The sequence below is a fragment of the Grus americana genome, chromosome Z (assembly GCF_028858705.1).
Source record: "Grus americana isolate bGruAme1 chromosome Z, bGruAme1.mat, whole genome shotgun sequence".
NCBI lineage: Eukaryota > Metazoa > Chordata > Aves > Gruiformes > Gruidae > Grus > Grus americana.
The window spans coordinates 23,213,475-23,240,933 of record NC_072891.1 but is presented as its reverse complement, the minus strand read 5'-3'; the positions used below and the strand labels follow the sequence as shown (position 1 = coordinate 23,240,933).

Genomic DNA, 27,459 nt, shown 5'->3' with positions numbered 1-27,459 from the left:
CTCTGTGTTTCTGTTCCCAATATTTATCTTAGGGCTTTTTGTTTAACAAGTCAGCATAGTGATGCCTGACAAAACACTTTCCTTTTTGTAAAAATATTCACATGGATTATAGCTCAGTTATCCCTCTGGGAGCAAGCAGGCATACTAGGAAAGTGTTCAAAGTATACTGGACAAACCTTGTGTGTAATGCAAGGCCACACTGTGAGCCGTGTGGATAAATTATACTATATTAGCAGCATCATTTCATTTTAGTACTTTGAAAAACCTCTAGCAACTCTATTTAAGCAGTTGTTGCTTAAATAGCAAATTACAATAGAAACTTACGCCAAAAGTAAAGACTGTTTGAATACTATGTCATGGTATAAGTGCAGGTATGCTCCACAAAGAAACGTGATGGAGAGCACATACATACAACATTCAGTAAAGACTGGAAAAGGTTGGCTCTAAACCTGTTAGGTTCTGGCGATCATACAGAAATGCGGGGCCAGGGGGGTGGGGGGGGGGGAGGAATGGAATCTTGATCATTTGGTGCTTATTTAATCATCAAATCACCTAAACAGCTTTTATAACAATACACATATTTATGCAGACTTGTTACTTAACCCTTATCTTGTCAGTTTTTCAAATGTGCAGTTACAAAAATCGAACTATTTTTCTTATTGGTATTGAATACTGAAAAGGAAAACTAATATTAAAAAATAGTAAATATAATATTATTACTGTTGTTTGTATTAGCAAAAGTATCAATACTGGTTGATAGGGTACTAGACAAAACTCAGATTTGGATGGCTAGACACAGCAATTAGATAGTACTTTTGCACATTTTGATTAGAAACACTGAAAATGAACCTAGATTATTAACACAAGTATGATTTTTACTTTAAGTTGAATCATTTATTAATGTTGCATTTTCATCAGAATAATGAAATCTTTTCTGAATTCTGAACCAAGCTGGAAACTGAATTAGGACAATTCTTAAAACTCATTAATCAGATGGATTTTGCCCTTTTATTTTGTAATTAGAAGAGTTAAGTAACTTTTGTGCTATACTGTGGTACCTTTCTCCATTCTAAAATTCAATTAGGAATAAATAACTTTGATTAGCTTTCTACAACTTCCATGAGTCCACCGATAGCAAAAGATTAAATCACGTTGCTTTGACCCAAATACAATCCTTGTTTTGCAACTCAGTGCTCTCAATATTTTCTATACATAGCATCATCTTCACAATGCAGTGATTGGTCATCTGGCTGTTTAAGTGTGCTATTGCCAGGCTGTAGAACAAACTTTTCATGAAGATCCAAGCCCTCACTAACCACCTTTCTCGAGTAATCTAGAAAATAATCAAATGGGAAAGATACCAGGGACTCTTAATCTAACTCCATCCATACAAAGAGGACTCAAATGAGCTCAGAACTCATTTGCCTAAGGACATTTTGGAATCACATAAAGTAATTGAAAGCATTTACAGAGAGGATATAGGAATACAGTGTTCGGTGATCGTCTTTTGGGTTGCTCTATTTAAGGCTATACTAACCTTCTCTTGGGAAAAAGTATTATTTTTAAAAAATACATGTGTGTATATACACACTCTCTATACACACACTTTGAATATGTAGTTTAAAACACCACTGACTCCAATGTCAATGTGTGCTAAATAAATTGTTTTCTTCTACATGTCCTACATTCATCATACTTGAAACCTGACAAAACACTAGGAAGAATAAAGGATGTACAGACCTGAATATCTGGGTATTATTTTTATTACACTCTACCTTCAAAACTTGAACTTGACCTTCAGTAGTTATGTCCTCCAAAAGTTCACAAAATGACTGGCATAAGTCAGCAGCGTACATCTGAAATTAAATGAAAGAGAAGGTATTTTACTGTCCTGGTTTCAGCTGAGATAGAGTTTATTTTCTTCATAGTAGCCGGTATGGGGCTGTGGTCTGGATTTGTGCTGGAAACATTGTTGATCACACAGGGATGTTTTAGTTACTGCTGAGCAGAGCTTACACAGAGCCAAGGCCTTTTCTGCTCCTCACACCACCCCACCAGCGAGTGGGCCTGGGGGTGCACAAGGAGTTGGGAGGGGACACAGCCGGGACAGCTGAACCCAAGCGACCAAAGGGATATTCCATACCATATGGTGTCATGCTCAGCATATAAAGCTGGGGGAACAAGGAAGGGGGTGGATGTTCAGAGTGATGGCATTTGTTTTTCCAAGTCACCGTTATGCGTGATGGAGCCCTGCTTTCCTGGGGATGGCTGAACACCTGCCTGCCCATGGGAAGTGGGGAACAAATCCCTTGTTTGCTTTGCTTGTGCGCGTAGCTTTTGCTTTACTTATTGAGCTGTCTTTATATCAACCCACGAGTTTTCTCACTTTTACTCTTCAGATTCTCTCCCCCATCCCACCAAGGAGGAATGAGTGAGCGGCTGAGCTGCCGGCCAGGGTTAAACCATGACATATGCAAACACGTTTTATATCTACACATACATTTCAAAACTCAACACATTATGGATTACATATGTCCAAAGACCCAGCTTCCCTTCAAAGTTGGTATTTGCTAAAATGCTTGTCTTTCCTGAACTAATTAAAATCCAATCTAAGCATCTTGGGTTTTTTTTAACATTGTAGGTTTTGTAAACAATTAATCTCAAGAAATTTTCTAATGAAAGTGTGAGAACAAGCTATAATATCTCTAGTTCAATTCTTACTAGAATTTATGATCATAATTTTAATATGCTAGGACAATTAAAGTAACTATTACTACCTCGCATAGGACCTTTTCAGGTACCAAAGTAATAAGCCAATCCACAAAACAATTCCAAATAGTAATCTTTCCGAAATCTGATTTTAGTGTCCATCATGTGCCATAAAGAGCTAACATTAGAACAATATGCTTGTATACACATAAATGAATAAGAGGCTAAATGTTTGTGGGTATAATGTTTTCCAACATGACAGAAAAAAATGTTTTGCCAGTAGGGAACTAAGGTGCTAATATGAATCTTTTACATACCTGTAAAAATTCAGATGATGATAAGAAAATATAAGCATTGATGATCTTAAAGCAATTTTTTAGGTTTTCTGAACTCAGCTCTGGAAAAAAAAGAAATCAAAGTTCAGAACCTCATCACCAAACTGAAGTACAACTAAAATGATTCACTTCCAAAAGTCTTTTTCCCTCATGCAGCTTTTAAAGTGCCAGATGCCTAAATTATCTTAGATTCAGTACCATTCAGGTTCTGTCCCCTGCCAGAGACAATAACAAAAGAGAGATAACAGCTTTCATATTCCCAAATGGAAGCAACAAGAAATACTGTGACCTCAAAAACCAATCCTAATGATAAAAAAAAGTCAAATTTTAGATGTGATAATGGGCTAAGAAGATATTAAAGACAGAACAAATAAAACACGTACTTAAGAGACCTGCAATTACTGATAAATGATCTCTCACATTTGAGTCAGTAAATGCTGAGTAGAAAGTCTGAAATAAAGATTGCAGTTCTGCTCTTCTGACCCAGGTTCCACATCAAATGGCATTGAGCTTTTGGACTGAAACACACTGAGCTTCAGGCAATATCTTGAGTATTTCAGTAAGGACAGCATATCAGTTTAAGAGACAGATACACACAGGAGATGGTATACAGCAGCAGTTTGAAGAGAGAAAAAAAAAAAAGAGACACACGTCCTCAGGCAGTACCTGTAAAGACCTTTTTTAAGAAAAATTGCCCCAGAACATCTAAAAAACACAACTCATAGCAAAACAAAAGTGTGTTGGGTTTGCGTGGCAAGGTTTTGGTAGCGGGGGGGGGGCTACAGGGGTGGCTTCTGTGAGAAGCTGCTAGAAGCTCCCCCTGTGTCTGACAGAGCCAATGCCAGCCGGCTCCAAGATGGACCCACCGCTGGCCAAGGCCAAGCCAATCAGCGCCTCTGTGATAACATATTTAAGAAGAAAAACACTTAGAGAGAGAGAGAGCTTTTGCAGCTGGAGAGAGGAGTGAGAAGATGTAAGAAACTCTGCAGACACCAAGGTCAGTGCAGAAGGAGGGGGAGGAGGTGCTCCAGGCACCAGAGCAGAGATCCCCCTGCAGCCTGTGGTGAAGGCCATGGTGAAGCAGGCTGTCCCCCTGCAGCCCATGGAGGAAGGATGAGGGGGTGTAGCGATTCCACCTGCAGCCCGTGGAGGACCCCACGCTGGAGCAGGTGGAGGCACCCAAAGGAGGCTGTGACCCCATGGGAAGCCCATGCTGGAGCAAGTTCCTGGCCGGACCTGTGGACCTGTGGAGAAAGGAGCCCATGATGGAGCACATTTGCTGGCAGGACTTGTGACCCCGTGGGGGACCCACGCTGGAGCAGTTTGCTCCTGAAGGTCTGCACCCCATGGGAAAGACTCACATTGGAGAAGTTCGTGAAGGACTGTCTCCTGTGAGAGGGACTCCATGTTGGAGCAGGGGAACGATGAGAGGAGTCCTCCCCCTGAGGATGAAGAAGCGGCAGAAACAACGTGTGCTGAACTGACCGTAACCCCCATTCTCCGTCCCCCTGCGCCACTGGAGGGGGGGAAGGTTGAAGCCGGGGGGGAAGGTTGAAGCCGGGAGTGAAGTTGAGCCCGGGAAGATGGGAGGGGTGGGGGGAGGTGTTTTAAGAGTTGGTTTTATTTCTCATTCCTCTACTCTGTTTTGCTTAGTAATAAATTAGATGAATTCCCTCTCTAAGTTCGGTCTGTTTTGCTCGTGACGATAATTAGTGAGTGATCTCTCCCTGTCCTTATCTCGACCCACAAGCGTTTCGTTATGCCTTTTCTCCCCTGTCTAGTGAACGAGGGGAGTGAGAGAGCGGCTCTGGTGGGCACCTGGTCCCCAGCCAGGGTCAACCTACCACAAAAAGGTTTCAAAGTGTTACATGGAGGTTGATACTACTGCAGAAAGCAAACAGCCCTCATTGTCTGAAAACAAAACAGAAGACCAAAAAACCTCACGGGGCTTGCTAAATTTTCTTAAAATCAGTTTGGGAGACAGACTATTCTTGGTAAAGTAAGTGGACTTCTGCTCCACCACTTTTAATTAATATTCCAATAAAATCATCATGGAGAGCCAACAGAAAAATACTTTTATGTAAGTTTTAAATAAAATTCCTTACCAGATTAAACTAACACCAGCAGCCGGCTAAGACCCAGTATGTTTTGCATGGCTTACATGAATGTAGCCTGTATGAAAGTGTGGCTTACACCTAGTGATGCTTATACCGAAAAAATTCCACCAAAAAAAAAAAAATCACATTACAGAAACTATGTTTTTCCATTATAACATCAAAAAGTTCTGGGGAATTTTAGCATTTTCTCTTCTTTTCCCTCCCATTAACAGGAACATTAATGTTCCTGTTATCTGACATGGCCATTGGACAGCTTTGAAAGCATGATTAGTTTCAGATCTCGCTGCTTGGCCAGGTCATGTCTTGTTATCACTTATTTTGAATACTTATGTATCTTTACTTGAAAAGAGATGATGTTTCACCTATCCATCCAATATCCTCATCAAAAGATTCCAATACATCTATAAATTAGCTTTAGTAGCACATTAGTAGTGTTACGCATTTCTTGAAGTTACTGCATTATCCTTAGAAGTCTGCAGTCGTTTTTGCGTTTTTTTTCCTCACTGGATACAACGATGTTTTAAGTTTCAGACACTGATGCAGTAGACAAATTGTAAAGAAATGGTCACAGAAACATGAAGTGCTGCCAGGTTTTCCATAACTATCCATTCTGCAGTTCTGTGATAACTGACACAAAGGTAATAAAGTGCAAGTAACAAACCTGCAAGTAGTAAGTTATTTCAGGCCAGAAGGAAAAAATAGATTAAGACAGATGTTGTGAAAACAACAGGATTTCAGGTCATTCATCTATGCTTAAAGCTCAATGTTTAGTAAAAGCATTTTTCTAGAAAAACACTACCTTCAACTGATTACATTTAAAAAACAATTGTGCATCAATTCCCTTGCCAGGTTTCCCTGAATCAAACATGTCTTTTTCTAAATTAACTAACGCTCTCCTTTGCATTTTGTTTGGGATCAGAGGAATTATGACAGTAACCTGCTTTTTGCCATTACCTTTACAAGTACAGCACAGGCACATTACACCTCATGTTTCTTGAAATTGTTATGTTTTAACTTTGACCATATTCACAACCTGAAATTATATCAGACTCAGTTGTCATTTTAAGCAATCTCAGTGCAAAAATGCATCCATCCTCAGAGAATTAATGTATTCCTCCATTTCGCATTATTCAGTCTGCTGCACCGAGAGATGGATTACAGAGCCTCTGAACCCCTCCAAGGACAAGTATATTACAACAGAATTTAAACATTAGCACCAGTACTGATATGAAAACCAAATCTGACAATTATGCTATGAACAATTATTGTACATCAATGACAGCACCACAATCTTTGAAAGTCAGTTATGCGAATGAAATCATGCCTTGGTATCAAATGCAACATTCTACTCCTGTATCTTTAAGATTTAAGGATAGAATTGATTACTTTAAAAGACAAATCTAATGGATTTGTACAACTCCTCTGACATCCAGTTCCAAAAGCAGTAGTATCCTGAAATGGATGTAAAAAGCTCTTTTCAGAAGGACAAATGTATCTGCAAAGGAACAGCTATATATTATTTTCAGACTACTTAAAAAAGAAAAATAAAAACTATTTCTCTACTTTTCCCTTTTCAGTTGACTGTTAAAATTGAAGAGATGTCACGGCACTGACATACCTATGGTGACATATGCCACAGGCCTGTGACATAGCCATGACAAAGGCATGTTCAAATAATGAAAAACCTAGTATGAATGAATGACTTAAAAATAATTCTGAACTAAATCTTAAGCCAATTTTTTATGCATCACACATTGGAATTGCTTGCCAATAGATAAGCATGTTTCAAAAAAATCTCCTAAAAGATGCAGGAGAAGCAAAGGCAAGCAATTACTTCTCTGGGCTGTAAATTTAAATCAGGAATGAAAGTCAAGGAACATTGAAGGTTTATTCTTATCAATAAGACAAATCGGCTCCAGCAGCGTCCTGGTTTTGGCTGGGATAGTTAATTTTCTTCCTAGTAGCAGGTATAGTGCTGTGTTTTGGATTTAGGATGAGAATAATGTTGATAACACACTGATGTTTTAGTTGTTGCTGAGCAGTGCTTATACTAAGTCAAGGACTTTTCAGCTTCTCATACTGCCCTGGCTGTGAGGAGGCTGGGGGTGCAGAAGAAGCTGGGAGGGGACACAGCCAGGGCAGCTGACCCAAACTGGCTAAAAGGATATTCCATACCATAATGCTGAGCAATAAAACTGGGGGGGATCAGGCGTTGGCTGGGGGCGGCACCCACTGCTGAGCGACTGGCTGGGCATCAGTCAGCACGTGGTGAGCAACTGCATTGTACATCACTTGTTTTGTATATTCTTTTATCATCATCATTTTCCCTTCCTTTTCTGTCCTATTGAACTGTCTTTATCTCAAGCCATGAGTTTTACCTCCCTCCCTCTTCATTCTCTCTCCCATCCCACTGTGGGCAGATGTGAGCAAACGGCTGTGTGGTATTTAGCTGCCTGCCAGGTTAAACCACAACAGGCAGAGAAAGCATGAGAGAAGGCAGCATAGAGGCCTTCAAAGTTCAGGTTTCTAAGGTATTACTGGTGGGCCAGGAAGCAATGATGTACAAGCAAGTCCTTATGCAGTACGTAGTCTTGGCAAGCATCTTAAGAGCACTTAAAAAAAAAAAAAGTTGTGAAACAGATGATATATTCAGTCATGTAAACATGCATTCACGACAGGAAAAAACTCCACAACGACACCTTTCTATTAAGTGATATTCATAGTACATTTCAAAAACTACCAGACATAACTTGCACACAGTACATCTCTTTCAGTCTTATGTCACTTTGCCGAAGAAGACATTCTGTTATAACACAGAAATCATAAATCAAGTTTTGTACTTTGATGTTTAAGCTAAACTCCCAAATCCAGTGGGAAACACTAGATGCTCCTGAATCAGAACCAGCAATCTATCACCGCACACCTCCTGAATTTTCTAAAAAAATATTGTGTACGGTCACAATCAAGTCCCACAGGACCTTGTCCACAGAGGCAATTAATGCAAAGCAAAAGCTATAACACAATGAATAACCAACAACCTGAACAATACACAATCCAGCCTATTGTCTGTACCTCCTTAAACATAAACATACTGTCTACTTTTATATAAATCAGCGAGACCTGGACAGACTAGAGAGTTGGGCAGAGAGGAACCATATAAAATTCAGTAAGGGCAAGTGTAGGGTCCTGCATCTAGGGAAGAACAACCCCAGGCACCAGTACAGGTTAGAGGTTGATCTGCTGGGAAGCAGCTCTGTGGAGAAGGACCTGGGAGTCCTGGTGGACAACAAGCTCTCCATGAGCCAGCAGTGTGCCCTCGTGGCCAATGGTATCCTGGGGTGCATTCAGAACAGTGTGGTCAGCAGGTCGAGGGAGGTTATCCTCCCCCTCTACTCTGCCCTGGTGAGGCCACGTCTGGAGTCCTGTGTCCAGTTCTGGGCTCCCCAGTTCAAGACAGACAGGGAACTACTGGAGAGAGCCCAGCGGAAGGCTATAAGGATGATTAGGGGACTGGAGCATCTCTCATATGAGGAAAGGCTGAGAGAGCTGGGTCTGTTTAGCCTGGGGAAGACTGAGAGGGGATCTTACTAATGCTTGTAAATATCTATGGGGTGGATGGGGAAGGGGCCAGACTTGAGAAGAGTCAATGGTGCCCAGAGACAGGACAAGGGCCAATGAGGCACAAACTGCAACACAGGAAGTTCCATCTCAATGTGAGAAAAAACTTCTTTACCCTGAGGGTGACCGAGCACTGGAACATGCTGCCCAGAGAGGTTGTGGAGTCTCCTTCTCTGGAGATATTCAAAAACTGCCTGGATGCGATCCTGTGCAACATGCTCTTGGTGATCAGGGTGGTTGGACTAGATGACCTCTAGAGGTCCCTTCCAACTGCTACCAATCTGTGAATCTGTAAATGGTTATCCATATTATTTTCCACAGTCCGTTTGGGTCCGAGTCATCAAAGCTGCACTGTATCTATTTACGTACACTGTTCAGTTCCCACAGAAGTTTTTTCCCTATTATTGTATACGAATACTTTTAAGTCTTGAATAAATGTTATTTCTTAGAAGTGCTATAATCTGGCCATGAAGAAGATAAAACATCTTCTCTCCCTTTCTAGTTTGATGACTTCTTGCCACATCTGTTTTCTCCTCTTCAGCAGGACAGGGTCTGCTATATACCTCTAATATCCAAAAATCTCACGTCTGAACAACTTCTGTCCCTCTCAGCCCTCTTAGTTCAACCATTTTTACCTCCAATAGGACACTTTTTCTGAAGGACTTAAATGCTGATGGAGCAGTTAAACACACCAGAAAACTAGTTATGTTACCTGTATATTAGAGTAATTTCATTCAGTGAGAGTAAATTCAGAAACTAAAGGTCAGAAGGTTTATATTCCTTACACTCTATTTTCAACAATATCATTTTCTGGAGCACCTTGTTGCTAGTTCCCCACCTTGCTCTGAAAGACAAAAGCATGGCAGTCATCTACTCAGAACTTCCCTTCGCCATATCTGCCCTTTGGCTTCCACTTTAATAACTTAAGACTGAACTAAGAACCAGTCTCAGAGAGATTTTCTGTTTTGCTCTCAGACGGTTAAGGCACACAAGACTTTGAAATTTTGAAACTTTAAATTTGAGGATCTCAAAATTTGAATGGATTCCTGCATTTGTCCAACTGAAAACAGCAGAGTTCCCTGTTACAACACCTTGTACTGACAGCTACATCACTGTGGTGAGAAGGACAGGAAGTGTTTGTTGTCAAGTGCTGAAAGTTTCAGGTGAATACTGCCAACTTGTATACTGGAGAAACTGTACTACGGAACTCAGACTGAACGGTTATTTAATTAACTTGCACAGTTGATCATCATTGATCAATACATTTCTTCTGCAAGGAGCTGTAGCTTAAACTGTGCTGTTACACTGGATTTATTTGAAGAAGTGATACTTCACATATACTGAAGAAATGAAGTAGCTGTTTGAGGGGTACCGGATGGCAGTATTGTACTGTTTTTATCGCTACCAAGTTTTAAAATAAGGTTAGCACTAATCCAATACTGAAGTTCTATTTCAACATCGCAGTGCAATGTCTATGTTGTGTGGAGGCTGTCCAGCTATATTCTCCTGATGTAAACAGAAGAGAATTGCAGGCAAAGAGCATACCAGAATGATTTCCACTTTCTGGCAAAATATGCACCATTTCAGCTTACAGCAATGAAAATTTTTGATTAACATGACACTCGGAAAAAAGCTCAGTAAGTCAAGTAGTACCAGAAGTCTATAAGAGGAAACCAGTCTATGATTACACATCAGCTGCTGTGTTTTTGCCACTCACCCCTCCCATCCCCAACAGAAAAACCAATTTGATATAAGTGTGTCTGAAGCCTCACCTTCAGGAAAACCTTCCTAGCTTAACTGTACTACTTGCTCTACCAGCACCATACGACAGCTTTCATTTTTCAGAACAAGCAACATTCTCTTGAGGATATACTTTTTCCAAAGGAGAGCATCACTATTCTCCAGGATTCATTCATGAAGTAAGGAAATTGTTACAAGTGTAGAATATTCCTGAATACCTCCACCTTTTGTTAGAAAAGACTGCCACAGTTTCCATTCATATTTTTCTCTACCCTGGAAAGTATTGCGCGAGGACTAGGGACAACAGGGTGGGGACAAAATAGCAGCAGCAAATGCAAGCAAGCCACATAGTATTTCTGAATTTAACTCAAGCAGATCAGTGTGACACAACTATGAAAATCACAACCATTTGCATAGTACAAGTTTCCTGTGGCAGATACTATCTACTACTAACACAGAACAAGAAGGAGGAAGGGTACATGTGTAGATATGAACGAAGACAAAAGGTATTTGGCAGGTACAGAACCTAAGAGGTAACTCTGGAGTTAAGTATTAAAACCACTACGAAACACTACTTTCCTGAGAAGTTTTGTCATAAGAGATCTAGTATACACAGAGAAATAATAGAAGACATCATCTCGCACCTACCCACCATGATGTAACTTTCTACTGACCTTTAGTCAGAATAAAATATTAAGTGATGAAAACAACAATAAATTAAAAAGCTAACTTCTGTAATTTTATAAACAAAGTCCTCTAAATAATGAATCCATTTGCTATATTAGCTCCACAACCTACAAAAGTACAACTAAAGATTTCATTAAAAAAATATATTTACATAATAAACAAAAAAAATCTTTATACTCCCTTTAATAACAAAGCAAAAGCACCCCAAATATCACTATTTTCCTAAGCACTGATTCTTAATACTCATTAAGTTTATCTTTTGTCAACAATTCAGGCAAAACTACTGCTTTTAATTTCAGTGCTGCTTGACCAATACACTTGTAGACATATTTAGGTAGTTTGAAAACATCCTACATAGTTATTAACTGAATAATGAAAAAAGCTAATAATGGAAACTTCAATTCTTCAGACTAGAAATCATCATTCTGGTTGTAAGCAGAACAGGCAAGTATTCCATATAATCGATACGACTAAAACTCAGCACATTTGGCGTTAAATTTCAGGAACTTCTTAAAAAAGACTCTAAAACAACAAACAGATTTGTCTTATCTTTTGCATACAAAGCAACTTCAATTTAGTAACAGAAGTAGGGTAAGTAGATAATGAAGAAGATGGGAAAGTCAAACAATAAAAACCTGTTCTTCGTTTTTTAATAGTTACAATTTTGCAAGGCTCCTTAGTTCTTGTAGCCACAGCAGCACTACTTAATGCATGAACAACACAAGCAATAGAAAAAAAAAACCAGAATTTTTATTAGTAAAAGACTTACCAAGAAGGGCAGACATATTCTGAAATATTCTCAGGAGCTCAGGTGTAAGGCATGGACTATTCTCCAATGTCACTAACCTAAGAATAGATTAGGCAAAGTATTTTACATGCTCTATGAATAACATTGTGCAATCATTTTGACAGATGAAAAACATTGTAACTTCTAGTAACTATACAATACTTAAATAATGTGTAACAATTACTTGAAGTATATTTCAAGCACAGCAGTAGTCCTTACAACACACCCATCAGTATAGGCATGGGTCTTGCTAAGGTAAGAAAAGAAAGAAAAACATGCTAGTGTCTTTTTGTAAGGACAACATAATCTCCAGAGAAGGTGGGTAGAGAGGAATATTCATGCTGTAAAGAACAGCACATGTAGTGCTTTACACCTCAAAGGAGCAGCTGTGGTGGAAATCAGCTCAAACCTTTAGTGGTTTTTTTTTTTTTAAGGTCTGAAATGATGCATTGATTACCACACATAGAAGCATAACTATATGTTCAGCATTGTTTATAACAATTTAAAATTCCTGAGGTTTGAAAACAGTAGCTATAAAATAAATTCATACTTAGAACCACAGCAACATATCCAGTGTGTTCTCAGATCTTAGGTGTGGGATTACTGTATTTAAATAACAATTCCAATTATGTAAAGTATCTTAGCTGTTCTCCTGCTCTTGGTTCAAGAAGCCATTAGAGTCCCAACTGTTTCTGGCAGCTCCATCCAGATTCCTCTGATGCTTTAGGACGTCTTAAAAATATCATTCTTCTGCTTAGGCATCAGAATAACAACCTCAAGTTCAGTATTATTAAGATATAAAACTTCTGAACTGACACATTAAAAAGGTCCCTGTCTTAAATTTTGTGAGCATCTTGCACTTCGACTTGCCCCACCACCACCAGCATTATAAAACTTAGTTTTACTGCACACAGAACAGATCATTCGTAGGTTAAGTATTTGTAATTCAAGTGCCCATCTACAATTTAGACTAGAGGAATCCCTCACTCTTTCAAGACAAACTCAATATATTCCTATTCTGCAGGAAAGATGTGCTGAATTTGGTCCGGGTACAGTTTCCTCCTCCTACAGTGTCAGCAGCATCAGAAAGAAATCAGACTCATGGCAAACTGATCACAGTGCCCCTTCTCTTATGTTCAGTCATCAAATAGCCTGAGATCTGGAAGGTAACTTCTACACTTTATCCTTGTGAATATGCCATCTCTTCCAGCAACTAGCTCTGAGAATCATTGGGTCATTGTGCTCCCAAAGTCAAGCGCGTCAAATTGTTAGTTTAGCACCCACATTATAGCGAGTCTAGACTTTTTGTCTTGCTGTTTATTATCACAACAGAACTGCACCCCACTATCAATTGCCTGAAAATGGATTACCTACTCAGTTATTTTTAACTGTGTTTCTTTTATTAACTTCCTAACCTCATCTCTTCTGAGAGAAGATATGATATAGATGATGTCAAGCTAAGATAACAAGAACATACAATACAGTCAAAGCTTTTTTAAAATCTTTTTTTCTTCTGGGGATATAAAAATAACATTTTAAAAATTAGAAGCTGATACAGAACACTTCTTACCACAACTCTAAACCATCTTCTAGAAGATAGACATGTGGAGGCTGAGAAACATCCGTACTTAGCTGAATAACTGGAAGTAGAAAAGGATAGAGATTTTTGCTGTCTGCTCCCAGTCCCTAAAAAAGTAAATTAAAAAATGTTAAATACTTCAAAATCCTCAAATCAAGCATTTTGAAAATAGCATTGAAAGAGATCCGTGATGCTGTTCTATTTGCATACTGTAAACATCAATTCAAGAAATAAAAGGTTGAACTTGCATCCGCTCCATACAACAAAATAGTCTGATACTCCTGAGCTTTCTCTAAAAATATCTTGAGAAAATTACTTAACTTTTTTTGAAAACAAGCTGTTTATCAATGGTCTGCAAGAAAAAATGATAAACAATACATATATATAAAAACACTCCCTGGTCATTCTCTTCTGGGAAAAGTCAGAGCTCAAATACTAAATGACTAAATGCTGAATAAAATGTTTTAAAGATCCAGAAAAGAATTTCTCTTCAGACCTTACCACATCCTAAATCTTTTGACATATTCTAAGAATCAGGAGAAGGGTTTATTTTCATTGCTATGCAAAGATTCACAGACTGATGACTGATTTATTTTTTTACATGATCCATGAGCCACACACAAAGATGTCTTCCCAAGAATGCAAAGTAAAGAATTTTTTCAGCAATCATTTAATAAGAAAACCCAATTTTTAAAAATAATCTAAAGATAACATTTGTAAAAACTAATCATAAGTTAAACTAATCGCAAAAGGAATGGAATTCTTAAATTGGGAACTACTGCAGTGTAACATTGTAATATTACTACTTAGGAGAACTGAGGCTAGTTGAATGCTGCTTTTGCATAATTACTATATTTGGAAACTGTTAAGTTTAAAATTATTTGATGTTTCTAAGTTAAGTCTTATTTGGGGAATTATTTATTTAAATAAACTTGTCTTAAAAGAAAGAGAATGTTCCATAAATATGTCTAATCTCTTTGCATCCACCTGTACTTCTGGCCTCCAGAGGGGCTAGTAACAAGCAGCTCCATAATTTCTTTATTGTGAAAATATATTTGCTCTTTGTTTGAACTAACTCCATTTTTAAATGAACCCTAATTTTTCCTTTAGTTGTAACATCTAGTCACACCCCTTCCACTTTCTCTCCACTGTTATGCCCTACAACACTATCCTCTTAATCATGTTTTTCCACAAGAGCAAGATTGCCTGAGTATTCAGTCTGTTGCTGTATGGACGCCCTACATTCTAGGAACACTTCTCTGGATCTTTGCTATTCCTACAACATCTTTTTTGAGAGGTAGTGGGGTTGGAGAAAGTGGGATGACATATAATCCATATTGAAGTGCTTAATAGCACTTAATAGCAGGCAATATAACCACACATTATTTTATTTGTCAATCTTTTCTCAGGAACATACTACATTTTATTTGAATTTTTACTGCAAACAGCAGAGATATTTCTAAATATTTCAAGTTCAAGAATTATTTAGTTATACCAAGATCTTTTCCTTCACTGATACAAAATTCAGTTTATCTCTGGATAAAGCAAGCAGCTAATAATTTCTATAGGTTTTCAAAATTCTCTGGCAAGGTATTACAGTAAGCCTCTAGAGGAATTAGGGCATTTATTGTACATGTATAGAATAACAGGAAAAAGACAGGCTACCATCAAGAATCAAAACCACTCAAGCAGATCATCTTGAGTGGCATCAAACAGCACATACAGGACCACCAGATGATCAGGCCCAGTCAGAATGGGTTTACGAAAGGCAGGCCCTGTTTGATCGACAAGGTGACCTGCTTAGTGGATGAGGGAAGGGCTGTGGATGTTGTCTATCTGGACTTCAGTAAAGCTTTTGACACCATTTCCCACAGCATTCTCCTGGAGAAACTGGCTGCTCATGGCTTGGACAAGCATAAGCTTCACTGGATAAAAATCTGGCTGGATGGCTGGGCCCAAAGAGTTGTGGTGAATGGAGTTACATCCAGTTGGCAGCCGGTCACAAGTGGTGTTCTCCAGGGCTCAGTACTGGGGACAGTTCACTTTAATGTCTTTATCTGGATGAAGGGATCAAGTGCACCCTCAATAAGTTTGCAGATGACACCAAATTGGGTGGGAGTGTTGATCTGCTGGAGGGTAGGAAGGCTCTGCAGAGGAATCTGGACAGGCTGGATTGATGGGCTGAGGTCAAACGGATGAGGTTCAACAAGGCTCAGTGCTAGGTTCTGCACTTGGGTCACAACAACCCCAGGCAACGCTACAGGCTTGGGCAAGAGTGGCTGGAGAGCTGCCTGGTGGAAAAGGACCTGGGGGTGCTGGTCAACAGCTGGCTGAATATGAGCCAGCAGTGTGCCCAGGTGGCCAAGGTGGCCAACAGTATCCTGGCTTGTATCAGAACTAGCATGGCCAGCAGGACCAGGGAAGTGATTGCGCCCCTGTACTCGGCACTGGTGAGGCCACACCTCGAGTCCTGTGTTCAGTGTTGGGCCCCTCACTACAAAAAAGACACTGAGGTGCTGGAGCGTGTCCAGAGAAGGGCAACGAAGCTGGTGAAGGGCCTGGAGCACAAGTCTTACAAGGAGTGGCTGAGGGAACTGGGGTTGTTTAGCCTGGAGAAAAGGAGGCTGAGGGGAGGCCTTCTTGCTCTCTACAACTACCTGACAGGAGGTTGTAGCCAGGTGGGTGTTGGTCTCTTCTCCCAAGTAACAAGTGACAGGACAAGAAGAAACGGCCTCAAGTTTATGCCAGGGGAGGTTTAGATTGGATATTTAGGAAAAATTCCTTCACCAAAAGGTTTGTCAAGCACTGGAACAGGCTGCCCAGGGAAACGGTTGAGTCACCATCCTTAGAGGTGTTTAAAAGACATGTAGATGTGGTGCTTAGGGACATGGTTTAGTGGCTGGACTTGGCAGTGCTAGGTTAACAGCTGGACTCGATGATCTTAAGAGCCTTTTCTTACCAAAATGATTCTATGAGTCTAAAAGGTCAAAACTAGTTTATCTGACTACAGATTACCAGCAACTTCCATTTAGATACAATGCTGGTCAACATAGCTATTAACATTACATGGCAAAATCTGGGACCAAAAGTTATCTATATTTCTTTAGTTGTGAGAAAATACATTAATTTTGCCCAAATATATATACACACACACACATATATACACACACAGAACATGTAGGCATGTCTGAGAAAGAACTGTAGGAGACACTGACAACATTTATGTGATTCTGGCCCCTTACCTGGACAAGATGGATTAGGGTGGTTAGAATGGCACATCGCAGCATATTGTGCTCCTCACTTTGTTTCCAAAGGAGTGGTAAATACTGAACCAAACATCCTACATATGGTCGTATCTGAAGTTGAGAACACAAATTTATTTCTTAATGTGTGAAACAAGGCCATTACTTTTTTCCAAGCACAATTTCTGAAATATTTAAGAGCTGCTTTTGTCACAGTAAAAATACAGTTTCCTTTAATTTACTCATCTCTCCTCTTCCTAAAACACCACATTCCATACTCTGTGACTGAAATAACTTCTGACTGCACAGTAGTTTGAAAAGAATGTATTTCTTATAACATTTGTGTATAGCAATCAGGTTTAAGTAAACAGAACACAAAAAAATGCTTCATTTCATAACCAGAGATATTTTCATATTAATATATTCTCCACTTAGACAGGATTCCTAAATAATGACATCCTTTAAGATGACCAGAAACAGTCCCAGTAAAAGAAAAAAAAAGCTGAATAACCTCTGAAGTTACCCATCCTTTAAGCAGGGGTTGGATTACATAACTTCCAGAGGTTTGTCCCAACCTAAATATTTCTGTAACGTTCTACAATACTAAAAGGTTCATCTATTTGTCTTCTAAAGTATTTAATTAGGAATTAACCCAAACAGATTCAGAAGTTCTTTCTCAACTTGTTTTTTCTGCTGCTTCTCTAGCTGATCTAAAATGCAGGAAAATCTGCTGTTGTGTTGACTTTTCCTACAAAGGGCAATTAGTAAAGCCTCATTTGGGTCTCAGGCAGGATTACTTGTAGAAAGAGGAGATATGCTCAAAACCGTGCATTATCTCTGTCCTTAGTACCGTAATACCAAAAAAAACCCCCAAACCTGAGATAAAAGCAGTCAACAGTTTATTTTTTAATTCTGCAAAAACATCTTCAATTTCTTTATGTATAAGCTAAAGAATATACTTTAACACTAAAGAGGAAGCACTCAAAATTCATAATGTGAACTTGAAACTTTTCATGCAGTTGAGTGCTGCTGAGAGGCAATCGTGATCCATCAGTGCCAATGAAAGATTACAAATTTAACTGCACAGTCCCTAGAAGTATGAAGCATTTTGTCCCCCAAAATGTCTCTTTTAATATATAAGATTTAATAAAATACTTGTTCAAATATAAGATGAGACAATTAGAATAATTTACAATTAAAAAAAAGAAAATTGCAAGAAAAGCAATAAACAGTGAAAGTCCTTCTGAAGTCTAAAAGATGGGTTAATAAATACAAAGTAAATAACAAAAAGAAGTAGTAACTGAGCAAGAACATTTTACACAAAAGATAAATGAGAACTGAAAAGTGAAAAGAGAATCAAGTAATGCAAACAATGGAGGCATCTATCATAACAATAACCAGTCTATTAATCCATGACATTTTTCTACTATTTTTGTATAAGCCAAAAACATCAAGCCCTCCTCTGCATTCTTAGTACAAAGCTAACACTGAAATCTATAAAAAAATACCTGCATATTGACTCTTTCAATCACACAAGACAGAACATGAAGAACATGCATTTTGGTGTCACATTGTGTTACTTCCTGAAGTAGCTGAAAGAGCAGTGTAAACATGGATTCCAGATACTAAAAGAAAAACAAACTACAGATTAGACCTTCAAAAATACAATTGATTACATCAATTGGTGATTTTCCCCGTACACTTACAACTGTAAGACATCTATGAACCTTGAAGGACACTTACGAAGTGTACAAAATGTTACTTTTTCATTTGGAAAAATGCTTATTAGCCAAACACTGCCTAAACAGGATAAAATCCCCTCAGATATGCTCTTATGTAACAGTTCAAATGTGATCAGTTTAAATATATAATTTTCATGTTTTGCTAAGTGCAAACATGATTTCACAGATAAAATACTATAAGCCAAAGACCACTTCTCAGGAGGAGCACTTTCTTAAGAGTCAAAGCAAAGGCACAGTTTTCCATCTTTTTGGTCAGTAGATAAAATTTATATATTGAATTGAAAAAGACAGCTTAAACAATTCCAATGTTTACAGTTTAGAAGCACTCTCCATTTTTGTTTTGTTTGTTCTCAAGAGAGTTGCAGTTATTGTGGAAGTCATAATCAAATGAGAAGAAAAAGCACCTGCTAAATATGAGTAATCAAAATAAATCTTTGCTGTATTTATAGCTAACATTTCATTGTTTAATGACAACAGTAATGACCACTGTAAAGAACACAAACATAGGAGACCAATAAAGTCTATGTTTTTAAGGCACTATTTTAACCGCATATTTATATTTATTATTTGTGTGAAACAGTAGGTTGGAAAGTACTGTGTGAAACAGGCATACTGGAAAGTCACATTGGTGCGGAAACATTTTTTAAAGACTGCATTCATATTGTCTTAGCATAAAGAAACTTAGCATCTGGTAACACATAGTACATATAGTACTACACACAATGCTAGAAAGCTGTAATAGTCATAATACTAAAAGGTTTTGAATTGTCTGTCTGTATATTGCACCTTACCAACCTTAAAAGCAGCAGTATGAGTCTTTACACGTTTTGGCCTATGAAGACTTAAAAAACAGCCCCCAAAACCGAAACACACACACACTGATTACTAAATAGTGTGGTTTAAAATGAAATTGGAAATTATTTTTTCCTGCTTTCCTCTATGGATCTATCTGCTCATCAGAATATACCCATATAAATGCTCTTACCGGTAAGAACTGGTCGGTGCTGAACTCAAAGTCATCTACAGGTAAACAACCATTAAGGAAAAATAATACAGACTGCAGATGGATACAAGACTCAAATAAGAAAATATTCCATGGATATGCAAAAATTATAATGTGAAGAATTTGGTAGTAAGTTTAAAGTTGTTTATGTTACAGTAACTCTGAATTAGGAGCTAATCACACATCTTTGCCAATAAAAGGATATTTAACTTCAGTGTCGTAGCTGTCTCGATACGGACCTGAAAGACAAAAGTCAAGAAGCATCACAAACACATCCATTAAACATTTTGGTTATCAACATAGTATCTGACAATATGAAACCAGTTGCTCTTTAGCAATTGAATCATTCTATGTGTTCTGTCGTCCTCTAAGAAGTGTGGTTAGTTCAACTCAAACATTTTCATCTGCTTTCATTTTAGTATCCTTCACAGTTTATTTGGCATTGCTAAAGTGGTTCCACCTGGAGAAACTACTCAGCCAAAACCTTCATGAAGATCAAGAAAGAATTAAACAATAAGATATCTAACCTGCGATAAAACCTCTTGCACTAGAAAAGGAGTTTCACTTGGGATTATGTCATGGCTTGCTGTCACTCAAGAAGCACAGAATCAAATAAACTTAACAAGCTAGCACGTTCTTCCCCGGTAGATGTTCAGATGCTTAGAAAGCATTAACTGAAAACAGTTACAAAATTGATACAGGAACACATCCTGCTCTGCTAAAGCTGTCTGGAATGACAGAAATATCTGTTATGACTGCCAATTACTAATATTTAACTAACAAACTAGCTAGGTTTGTTTTATTTGTTGGCTGCTAGGTCTGTTTAAAAATAAAAACAAAAGAAACAATCACAAAACCAGCTTCTCAGCTCAACCTCACCTGCTGGTAAACTGAAGTTGTAGCTTAAAACCACAGACTTGTACTTAACCAGCTTAGCAACCAATGCCATTTATCATGTTCTGTTAGCAGGTAAGTATGTTGGTGCTTAAATAATACTGTATACTGCAGGGACTGCTCACAGAATAACCCTAGTTTATCTACATAAAGTGTTCATTTGCTCATAAATGATTTATCTCAAGACTTCACAACTTTCTTACACAAAACAGACTGTTGCTGCTACCATTCTTTTTCCACCTACTGAAAGTTTTAAGGGCTCGTTTCACATCTTTGACCTTACTGATCAACATCTCCACAATTAAACACCCCCATAACAGATTATCTTTTGCAAGACACAACAGACTTTAAGGTGTGCTGTTATGTTCTCAATCAAGTTTACATAACGTATGGTATTTATGTTTTGCCAGTGTTTACAGAACAAATGTGTAATCCAAAACATTACTTATACTTACCACTAAGTCCTGGTCTTGAAGCAAGTTACGAATTGCCTCATATAACATAGGTCTCAAGTCTGATTTGAATTTTACAGAAATCCACTGTCCAATCAGCCAAATTACTCGTCGGCGTATTGGTTTATATCTTTAAAAGTGGGGAAAAAAAATTGTACTCTTTAACTCATTACACATGCTGTTCTAGAATACTTTGATGAAAAAGAAATCTAAGAATCACTAGGAAAACATTATTCCCTAAAACAATTATTAAAAGACTTAGTTTGCCAAGATCAACTTCAGAACTTTAATGAAGAAATCTTTTTCATCAAAATTCTTCACTAGAAGGCTCTGGAAACACCAAATTAGTCTAAAAAAGGATACCTTTCATCCTAAATGAATGAACGTTGAAGGTCTCACCAGAGATACAGTTTATTCTGCACATAGCACAACAATAAAAACCCCTAAAAATAAATCTTATATTTATTACTGCCATCATGGCATCTACTGCTTTCACCACACTTTCCAGCAATTTCCTTGACATTCTTTTTATGCTAAAAATTTTAGGTCAGATACAATTTAAAAATGCAAACTTAAGTACGGAATTACAGCAACTGCCCAAATATTTCATGTCATCAGTCTAAAATTATTCTCAGAAAGAACTGACATTAGATAATCTCACACTACTGTGGCAACAAGGGTATAAACCAAACAGCTTTAGAGTCAATGTGAAGAAGTAACAACCAGAACAACGAGCTGAATTGCCCAACATAAAGCATTCTGTAAAGCTGCTACTTTTCTCCATTGATTATAAAAGCTGCTCAGGAAGAATACCCTAGATTTAAATGTTTAACTTGCAGACATATAAAGTTAGGCAAGATGAACCCTATTCACAGAAATTTAAGTAACAAATTATTTTGCCTTGTTATCCTAAATGTATTTTTCATTTGATGAAATTCTGCCTTGTAAGCCATCAAGACAGTAATTTAAACTGAAGTTACAGAATCTTCTTTACATTTAATAAATGTGATTTATTAAACATTTCCATAACTGTAAGATAATTAACAAAGCATACCTTCACAGAACACAGAAGTTGTGAAAGTAGCATGCATACAGCAATTCATTAGACTGGAACACAAAGCTACTGAGGAATAACATTCCAGTGTTGTTTGAGATTTATTGAGTGGCAGTGAAGCATTAACAACCCATGATGAAGCATGACTTACACAAGTTGTTGCCTTACTAACACAGTCTTCTATTTGTTCGAGAAACTCTGATGTCACAACTTTTTCTATTTGTAGAATGCTCGTGCCTTACAGGTAAACTTGTAAAAATCAGCATATTAAAAATCTAAGAGGTTTTTCTTGAGATTGGCATTGGATAGTTTTCAAACCACTATCACAGAAAGAAAAGTTTTAAATGACAGAAGTACACGATTGTCTACTGACAGCAAGGATTCTTAGGTCTGGTGATATCTGTTGTAGAATACATATATCTCACCAGCATCTTTATATTCTTCCTTTCTTTCTCTCTGGTGAAGAAAAGCTAGCACGCTTTTGGGTTTTTGAGGTGTGCGTGTTTGCGTTTTGCTTTTTTTTTTTTTAAAAGGACTTAAGTTTCTAGAAATTCTTCTGCTCATAGGTGCTCATTTTTGAGGTCCTACCTTTGCACATTCACTACTTCTGGGAAAAGCTCAACTCTTAGAACATCATTAGCTTTTACGCTAAGAGCACACATTGACTAAGTATAAGCAGATTGAACCTGCAGGACCTAAAGCTCACATGGGAAGAGTGACCATATTCCAACATGGGAAAGTGACTGTATTCCAACATAAGGCAGCTTCTGTTGCAATAGTCATAGGACAGTAGCTTCAAGCAGCCTGAACAGTATTCAGACATTGAAATCAAAAGTATCTTTCTTGATACCAAAATACTTAGTATCACATCGGTACTTTCTCTCTCAGCAGGAAAATTTGGTTTAAGATTGAATTGTTGCAAAAGATTGTATTCAGTAAACTGTTTTCATATTACAGAAGAGTTTCTCCTTAGTAAAAACCAAGTATTATGGCAACTGATAAATTTGGCAATGCAAAGTTTCTGAAAATCTTTAAGAGTATTTTTTCATTAATCTCATATTTGTCCTACTGCTATGGTCACAGTTGTCAATCTCACTATCAACAGACGACAAAACATTCAAAGAACACAAAACACAGCAAACTTTAGGTCACTGCTGACAACACACAGGTTTGTGTTCCCAAACATGAACCAGTTTCTGAACAAGCATGCTAATCACCATGGGACATTCTGTGGCACAGCTGATCATACTCTCCAATCCACTTTATCTAAAACATTCAAACTACTGTCTCCCTTATTGCTGTGGTGGTCTCCAATGATGCTGGTAGTAGAAATACTTCAAGCAAACACAAACAAGGCCTCAAACTTCTGGAGGATTTCTACTACAAGCGTCTGTATCCACGGGAATTTCATCCTGGGATATCACACATGCCAACCAAATGGTTAGTGCAGGTGTCTTCCCTACTGTAAATACAACTATATCAACCACAGAAGACTTTTGCCAGTTTTACTTATGCTATATGGGTGGATATAATAGAAATGCCAGCACATGCTACAAATCCAACATGCACTACAAATACAATGGCAGCTTTATTCAGAGATGAATGGTGGTGCAGCACAAGAACAAAGGATCAATCATATATACCAGATCTCTCATTTTTCCCTCCTCTTCTGACATTTAGCCTAATGATTAGAGTGCTTGGCCACTGGTAGATAGCAAGGTAGAGTTGAGAGATCATACAACAGCAACAAAAAAAAGACCAGTGAGAAAAAGAGTAAAACCTGGAGACACCACGTAAACAACCATGGCAATTCTTCTGTGGCTCTGAAGTAAGGTTATACATCTCAAAGTAAATAGTGTGTTGTAACAAAAAGAAGCATTTTAGTATTTGTAAGTTTAACAGGATCTTCCATTCTACAAGAAATTGAACTGTATTGGTAAAGAAAGTATTTATAACTGACATGTGGAAATAAAAAAAGCTGGCTGGCAACACATTATGGAAAAGCATTTACAATTTATAGTAGCTCCTAAGGGTATTAGCAAAGAAATTAGTTTATATTTCAGATAATAATCAGGTAAGAAGAATTTCAAATGTAGAAAAGATAGTAAAGTTCTTCAAAGGACATTAGAGTCACTGCCAATGACTCTGATGAGAAAAACAGGACATACTTATTCAGAGTCAAAGGGTGAGTGGGAACTCCTCTGATCAGGATTAGCTATAGCAGTCACTGTCTTTCCCCTGAGGGAAGAGTGAAGTTTGAGGAACACCGTCTTCTAGTCAGCAGTTGAGATGGACTGCTCTGAGATGTCAAAACCTATCTTTCAAAATACCCTATGATATCCGCTAAACGAAAGAAAGGTACTCATGTGAGGGCCAGCCAAGCGAAGGGGACCTTGGTGAGAAGGAAAACCCACAGCAGATGGACTATATAATACCCTTTATGTAGAACCAGCCTGTAATCATTCACACTTTAAACACAACCCAAATCCTTACTTCCTCACTTTAGTGCTGGCAAAATTAAGTGAAAAATACTACAGAGGGTTTGTATTTAAACCCCTGAGAACAACTCACTATTTTGGCCAAGCTACAGTTTTACAGTGATTATTTCCCACATATTTCAGTTGGACTTTGCTGCCTAAAGGACTCCGGGGTCTCAGGAGGCCTAAAGATCTTTCTCTAAACGAGCAAAGGTGTTTGCCCTGAGAAAGTTTAGTCAGCTCAAATACATGCAAGAGGACAGACTTACAATATCTTTACAGAACCCTGGAAGTACCCACCACACAGTAATTTAAACATAAACAGAAACTGTCAGGAACACTGTTACTTCTGTGACTGTATCAGTTATCTGTACATATTTCATACCTCTGCTTGTTTACTGGATATGTTTAAATATTAATTTTCAATTCTGCAATTATTAGACATTATATCGTACCAGATTTGTATCAACAGTTCATATTTAAATGATAAAGGCATAACAAAACAAGGTGTTTACCTGTTATGAGAAACCTGTAGTTCTGCTAATAGTTGATTTTTAAACCACTGATCAAAATCCACACTATCAAATAGTTCATATGCAGCCAGTCCAACTGCATTATACACTGAGGAAAAACAAAAGTTATGCTTACTGTTTGCTTAAATGTTTAATTTGTAATATTAAATAACCAGACTAATTTAAGTTTCAAAAAACATTTTTGATAACCTGAACATAATACAGAAAACAAAACTAAAGCATATCTCTCTGAAGAACAGTATTATCAGATCATGGTGAAGGGAACTCTGGAAGAAATTTTAGTAAAAGAAAGCTATTACAGAAGAAAATTCAAACTCTTGAAAATAGTTAAAAGCCATAAGAACAGTGAAGATCTTATTCTAACATAAAAAATGGTTCCATCAGAGGTCTTAGACAATTCTTTTCTTTTGCCATAAAATCTTCTTACTTGTAAAACAGATAAAGCATCTCCATGGAAACCCAGTACCTCATTTATTTGCAGAGAGGAAAGGACAGGACAGTAAGGGAGATTGTCTAAGGGTTTGTTTCACAAAAAAGCTGAAAGAAGCACCTTATTTCTACAAAAGCATTTTGAAAAGTGAAGACTGACACCAAGTGCAAAGAGAAATAGAATTTATGTCCTATTTTCCAAATGTCTTAAAAAAACTTGCAAATTCTTCATATAATTTTTAAGAAGTCAAGCACATACACAAAAGCAGCTCTGTTACTTCAAAGGTAAAGTAAATTTAATTTACCAGCATCTTTAATCAGTATAGCACTGGTATCTTCCATGTTGGTAGACCCTACAAGACAAAGTTAAAATAAAGAAAAAAGTGTATCTAAAACCAAGAATGCAAGCAACTTTGCACTTTTACACTTTAAGTAAGTACGCTGTGAATTAAGACTGCTTTGCTATTTTAGTTTTATTCACAAGTTCAGTTATTTCCATTTCAATACCTTCTTCAGTGAATACACCAAAATCAAATCTCTGCTTTCATACCCTATTTTTGACTGATTTCTTTGGATCTGTACATTTTTAACAGCAACATGCAAGTCAGAAGCATGTATTTTAAATGAACAGACTCAAAACCCACAAATTGCTGAAGACTGTTGACCACACAGTACCATTTCTAATAGAGTCCTACACCTAGTTTCTATATACTTTATATATGTGTGCATGTGTACTTATAACGTGTAAGTACAAATTTTCAAAAATCTTAGGAATTAATGATTTCTTAATATCATCTAGTACATCAACGGTAACTCCCAAGTTGAAAACATCCAGAAAAGGCTGCTAGGGGCTTCAGGAGTAAAAAATAAAAAAAAAGTGTATATGTGTCTTTTAGCATGGAAGTATTAACTGCCATAATTATTGGAAAACAAAGTAACTGTCAATGCTGTTGTAAGGAATCTTTTACCATTCCCAGAATCACAGAAAGCCCACCCTGAAACTTAGGCACACAAAGTATTTTATGAAGAGATTCTCTGAAGTCAGAAACCACCTTCAGAAAATGAATATTTATTTCTATTTAATAGAATGCACTGATCAATTCTGGTAAGTACAAATACAACATAAGGTAAGTCAGGTAAGATACAATTTGGGAAAAGAACCTAAGCTGAAAAGACAGGGAAAACAAAGTGACAGCTACCACTCATTATCTTTCATGGCCACTACAAAACTCAGTTTGAGGGTGAAGAAAACTTGAATCATTCCTCAGTCTATGACTACTTCAGTCTTCATACAGTAAAAGACTACATTTTTAAAGCAGATTCTTCAGATTTGGAAAGCCCTCTAGACTGTCCAAAATGACAGCGTAACTTGAACTTCTTTTAAAGATTTTTTTCCCCGGGATTTTTGCAGAGACATGGCAGAATCACCATAAACTGCCTTGCAACATTTGAACAGGAAGTTCCAAGTAAAAAACAACCTACAGCATTTATTAAGCTTGTCAGCCACTCTCAAGAAAGCCTGAAACCTCATGCCCCAATCTTTGGCAGTCATCTAAAATAGTTATGATAAATAGTAAAGAATCCTTAGGATTTCGTCTTCTTGCATTTTCCTTACAGTAGGTTTAGAAATAGTTTTAAAATATCAACATATCCTTTCAAAAATACAGTGTGAATGCACTATATAAAATTAGGTATCACAAGGTAAAATTGTTTACCAGTTGACAAAAGCAAACACAAAAAATTCTACATTTTACAGTTCCTTTATTTTTTAAAGAACTTACCTTGTAGACTGTGAACCATTTCTAAGAGCACAGGGGTAAGAGTCTGATTATATTCATGGAAAATATCAATAAAAAGAACTTCCGTGCATGGCTGAAAAATTAAAAGGCAGGCAATTAAAATACATTTTATGCTAAAATTTGTGTTGAATCTCACACCAAAGGTCATTTAAAATACAATATACTGCAAAATCAGTATTATATGAAATACCACTCTTCCTACTACACAGTATGCTTAACTCTAGCAAGACTCTGATGGCTGTATCTATATCAGTCAGTTCTG

The 27,459-nt window shown here is 37.5% G+C and overlaps 1 protein-coding gene across 4 annotated transcripts in view; it reads right to left on the bottom strand.

The window, feature by feature from the left end:
* Positions 1 to 27,459, bottom strand: part of IPO11 (importin 11) — a 93,814-nt gene that overhangs the window by 34,481 nt on the left and 31,874 nt on the right. For all 4 annotated transcript variants that reach the window (XM_054808790.1, XM_054808789.1, XM_054808788.1 and 1 more), the window contains 12 exons: positions 27,180 to 27,270; positions 25,704 to 25,751; positions 24,952 to 25,057; positions 20,909 to 21,035; positions 19,765 to 19,798; positions 19,542 to 19,582; positions 18,323 to 18,439; positions 16,815 to 16,928; positions 13,564 to 13,679; positions 11,976 to 12,052; positions 3,027 to 3,106; positions 1,776 to 1,856 (listed from right to left, as the gene is read on the bottom strand). In XM_054808790.1, the coding sequence (XP_054664765.1) occupies positions 1,776 to 1,856; positions 3,027 to 3,106; positions 11,976 to 12,052; positions 13,564 to 13,679; positions 16,815 to 16,928; positions 18,323 to 18,439; positions 19,542 to 19,582; positions 19,765 to 19,798; positions 20,909 to 21,035; positions 24,952 to 25,057; positions 25,704 to 25,751; positions 27,180 to 27,270 (1,032 nt within the window). The remainder of the gene's footprint in view (positions 1 to 1,775; positions 1,857 to 3,026; positions 3,107 to 11,975; positions 12,053 to 13,563; positions 13,680 to 16,814; positions 16,929 to 18,322; positions 18,440 to 19,541; positions 19,583 to 19,764; positions 19,799 to 20,908; positions 21,036 to 24,951; positions 25,058 to 25,703; positions 25,752 to 27,179; positions 27,271 to 27,459) is intronic.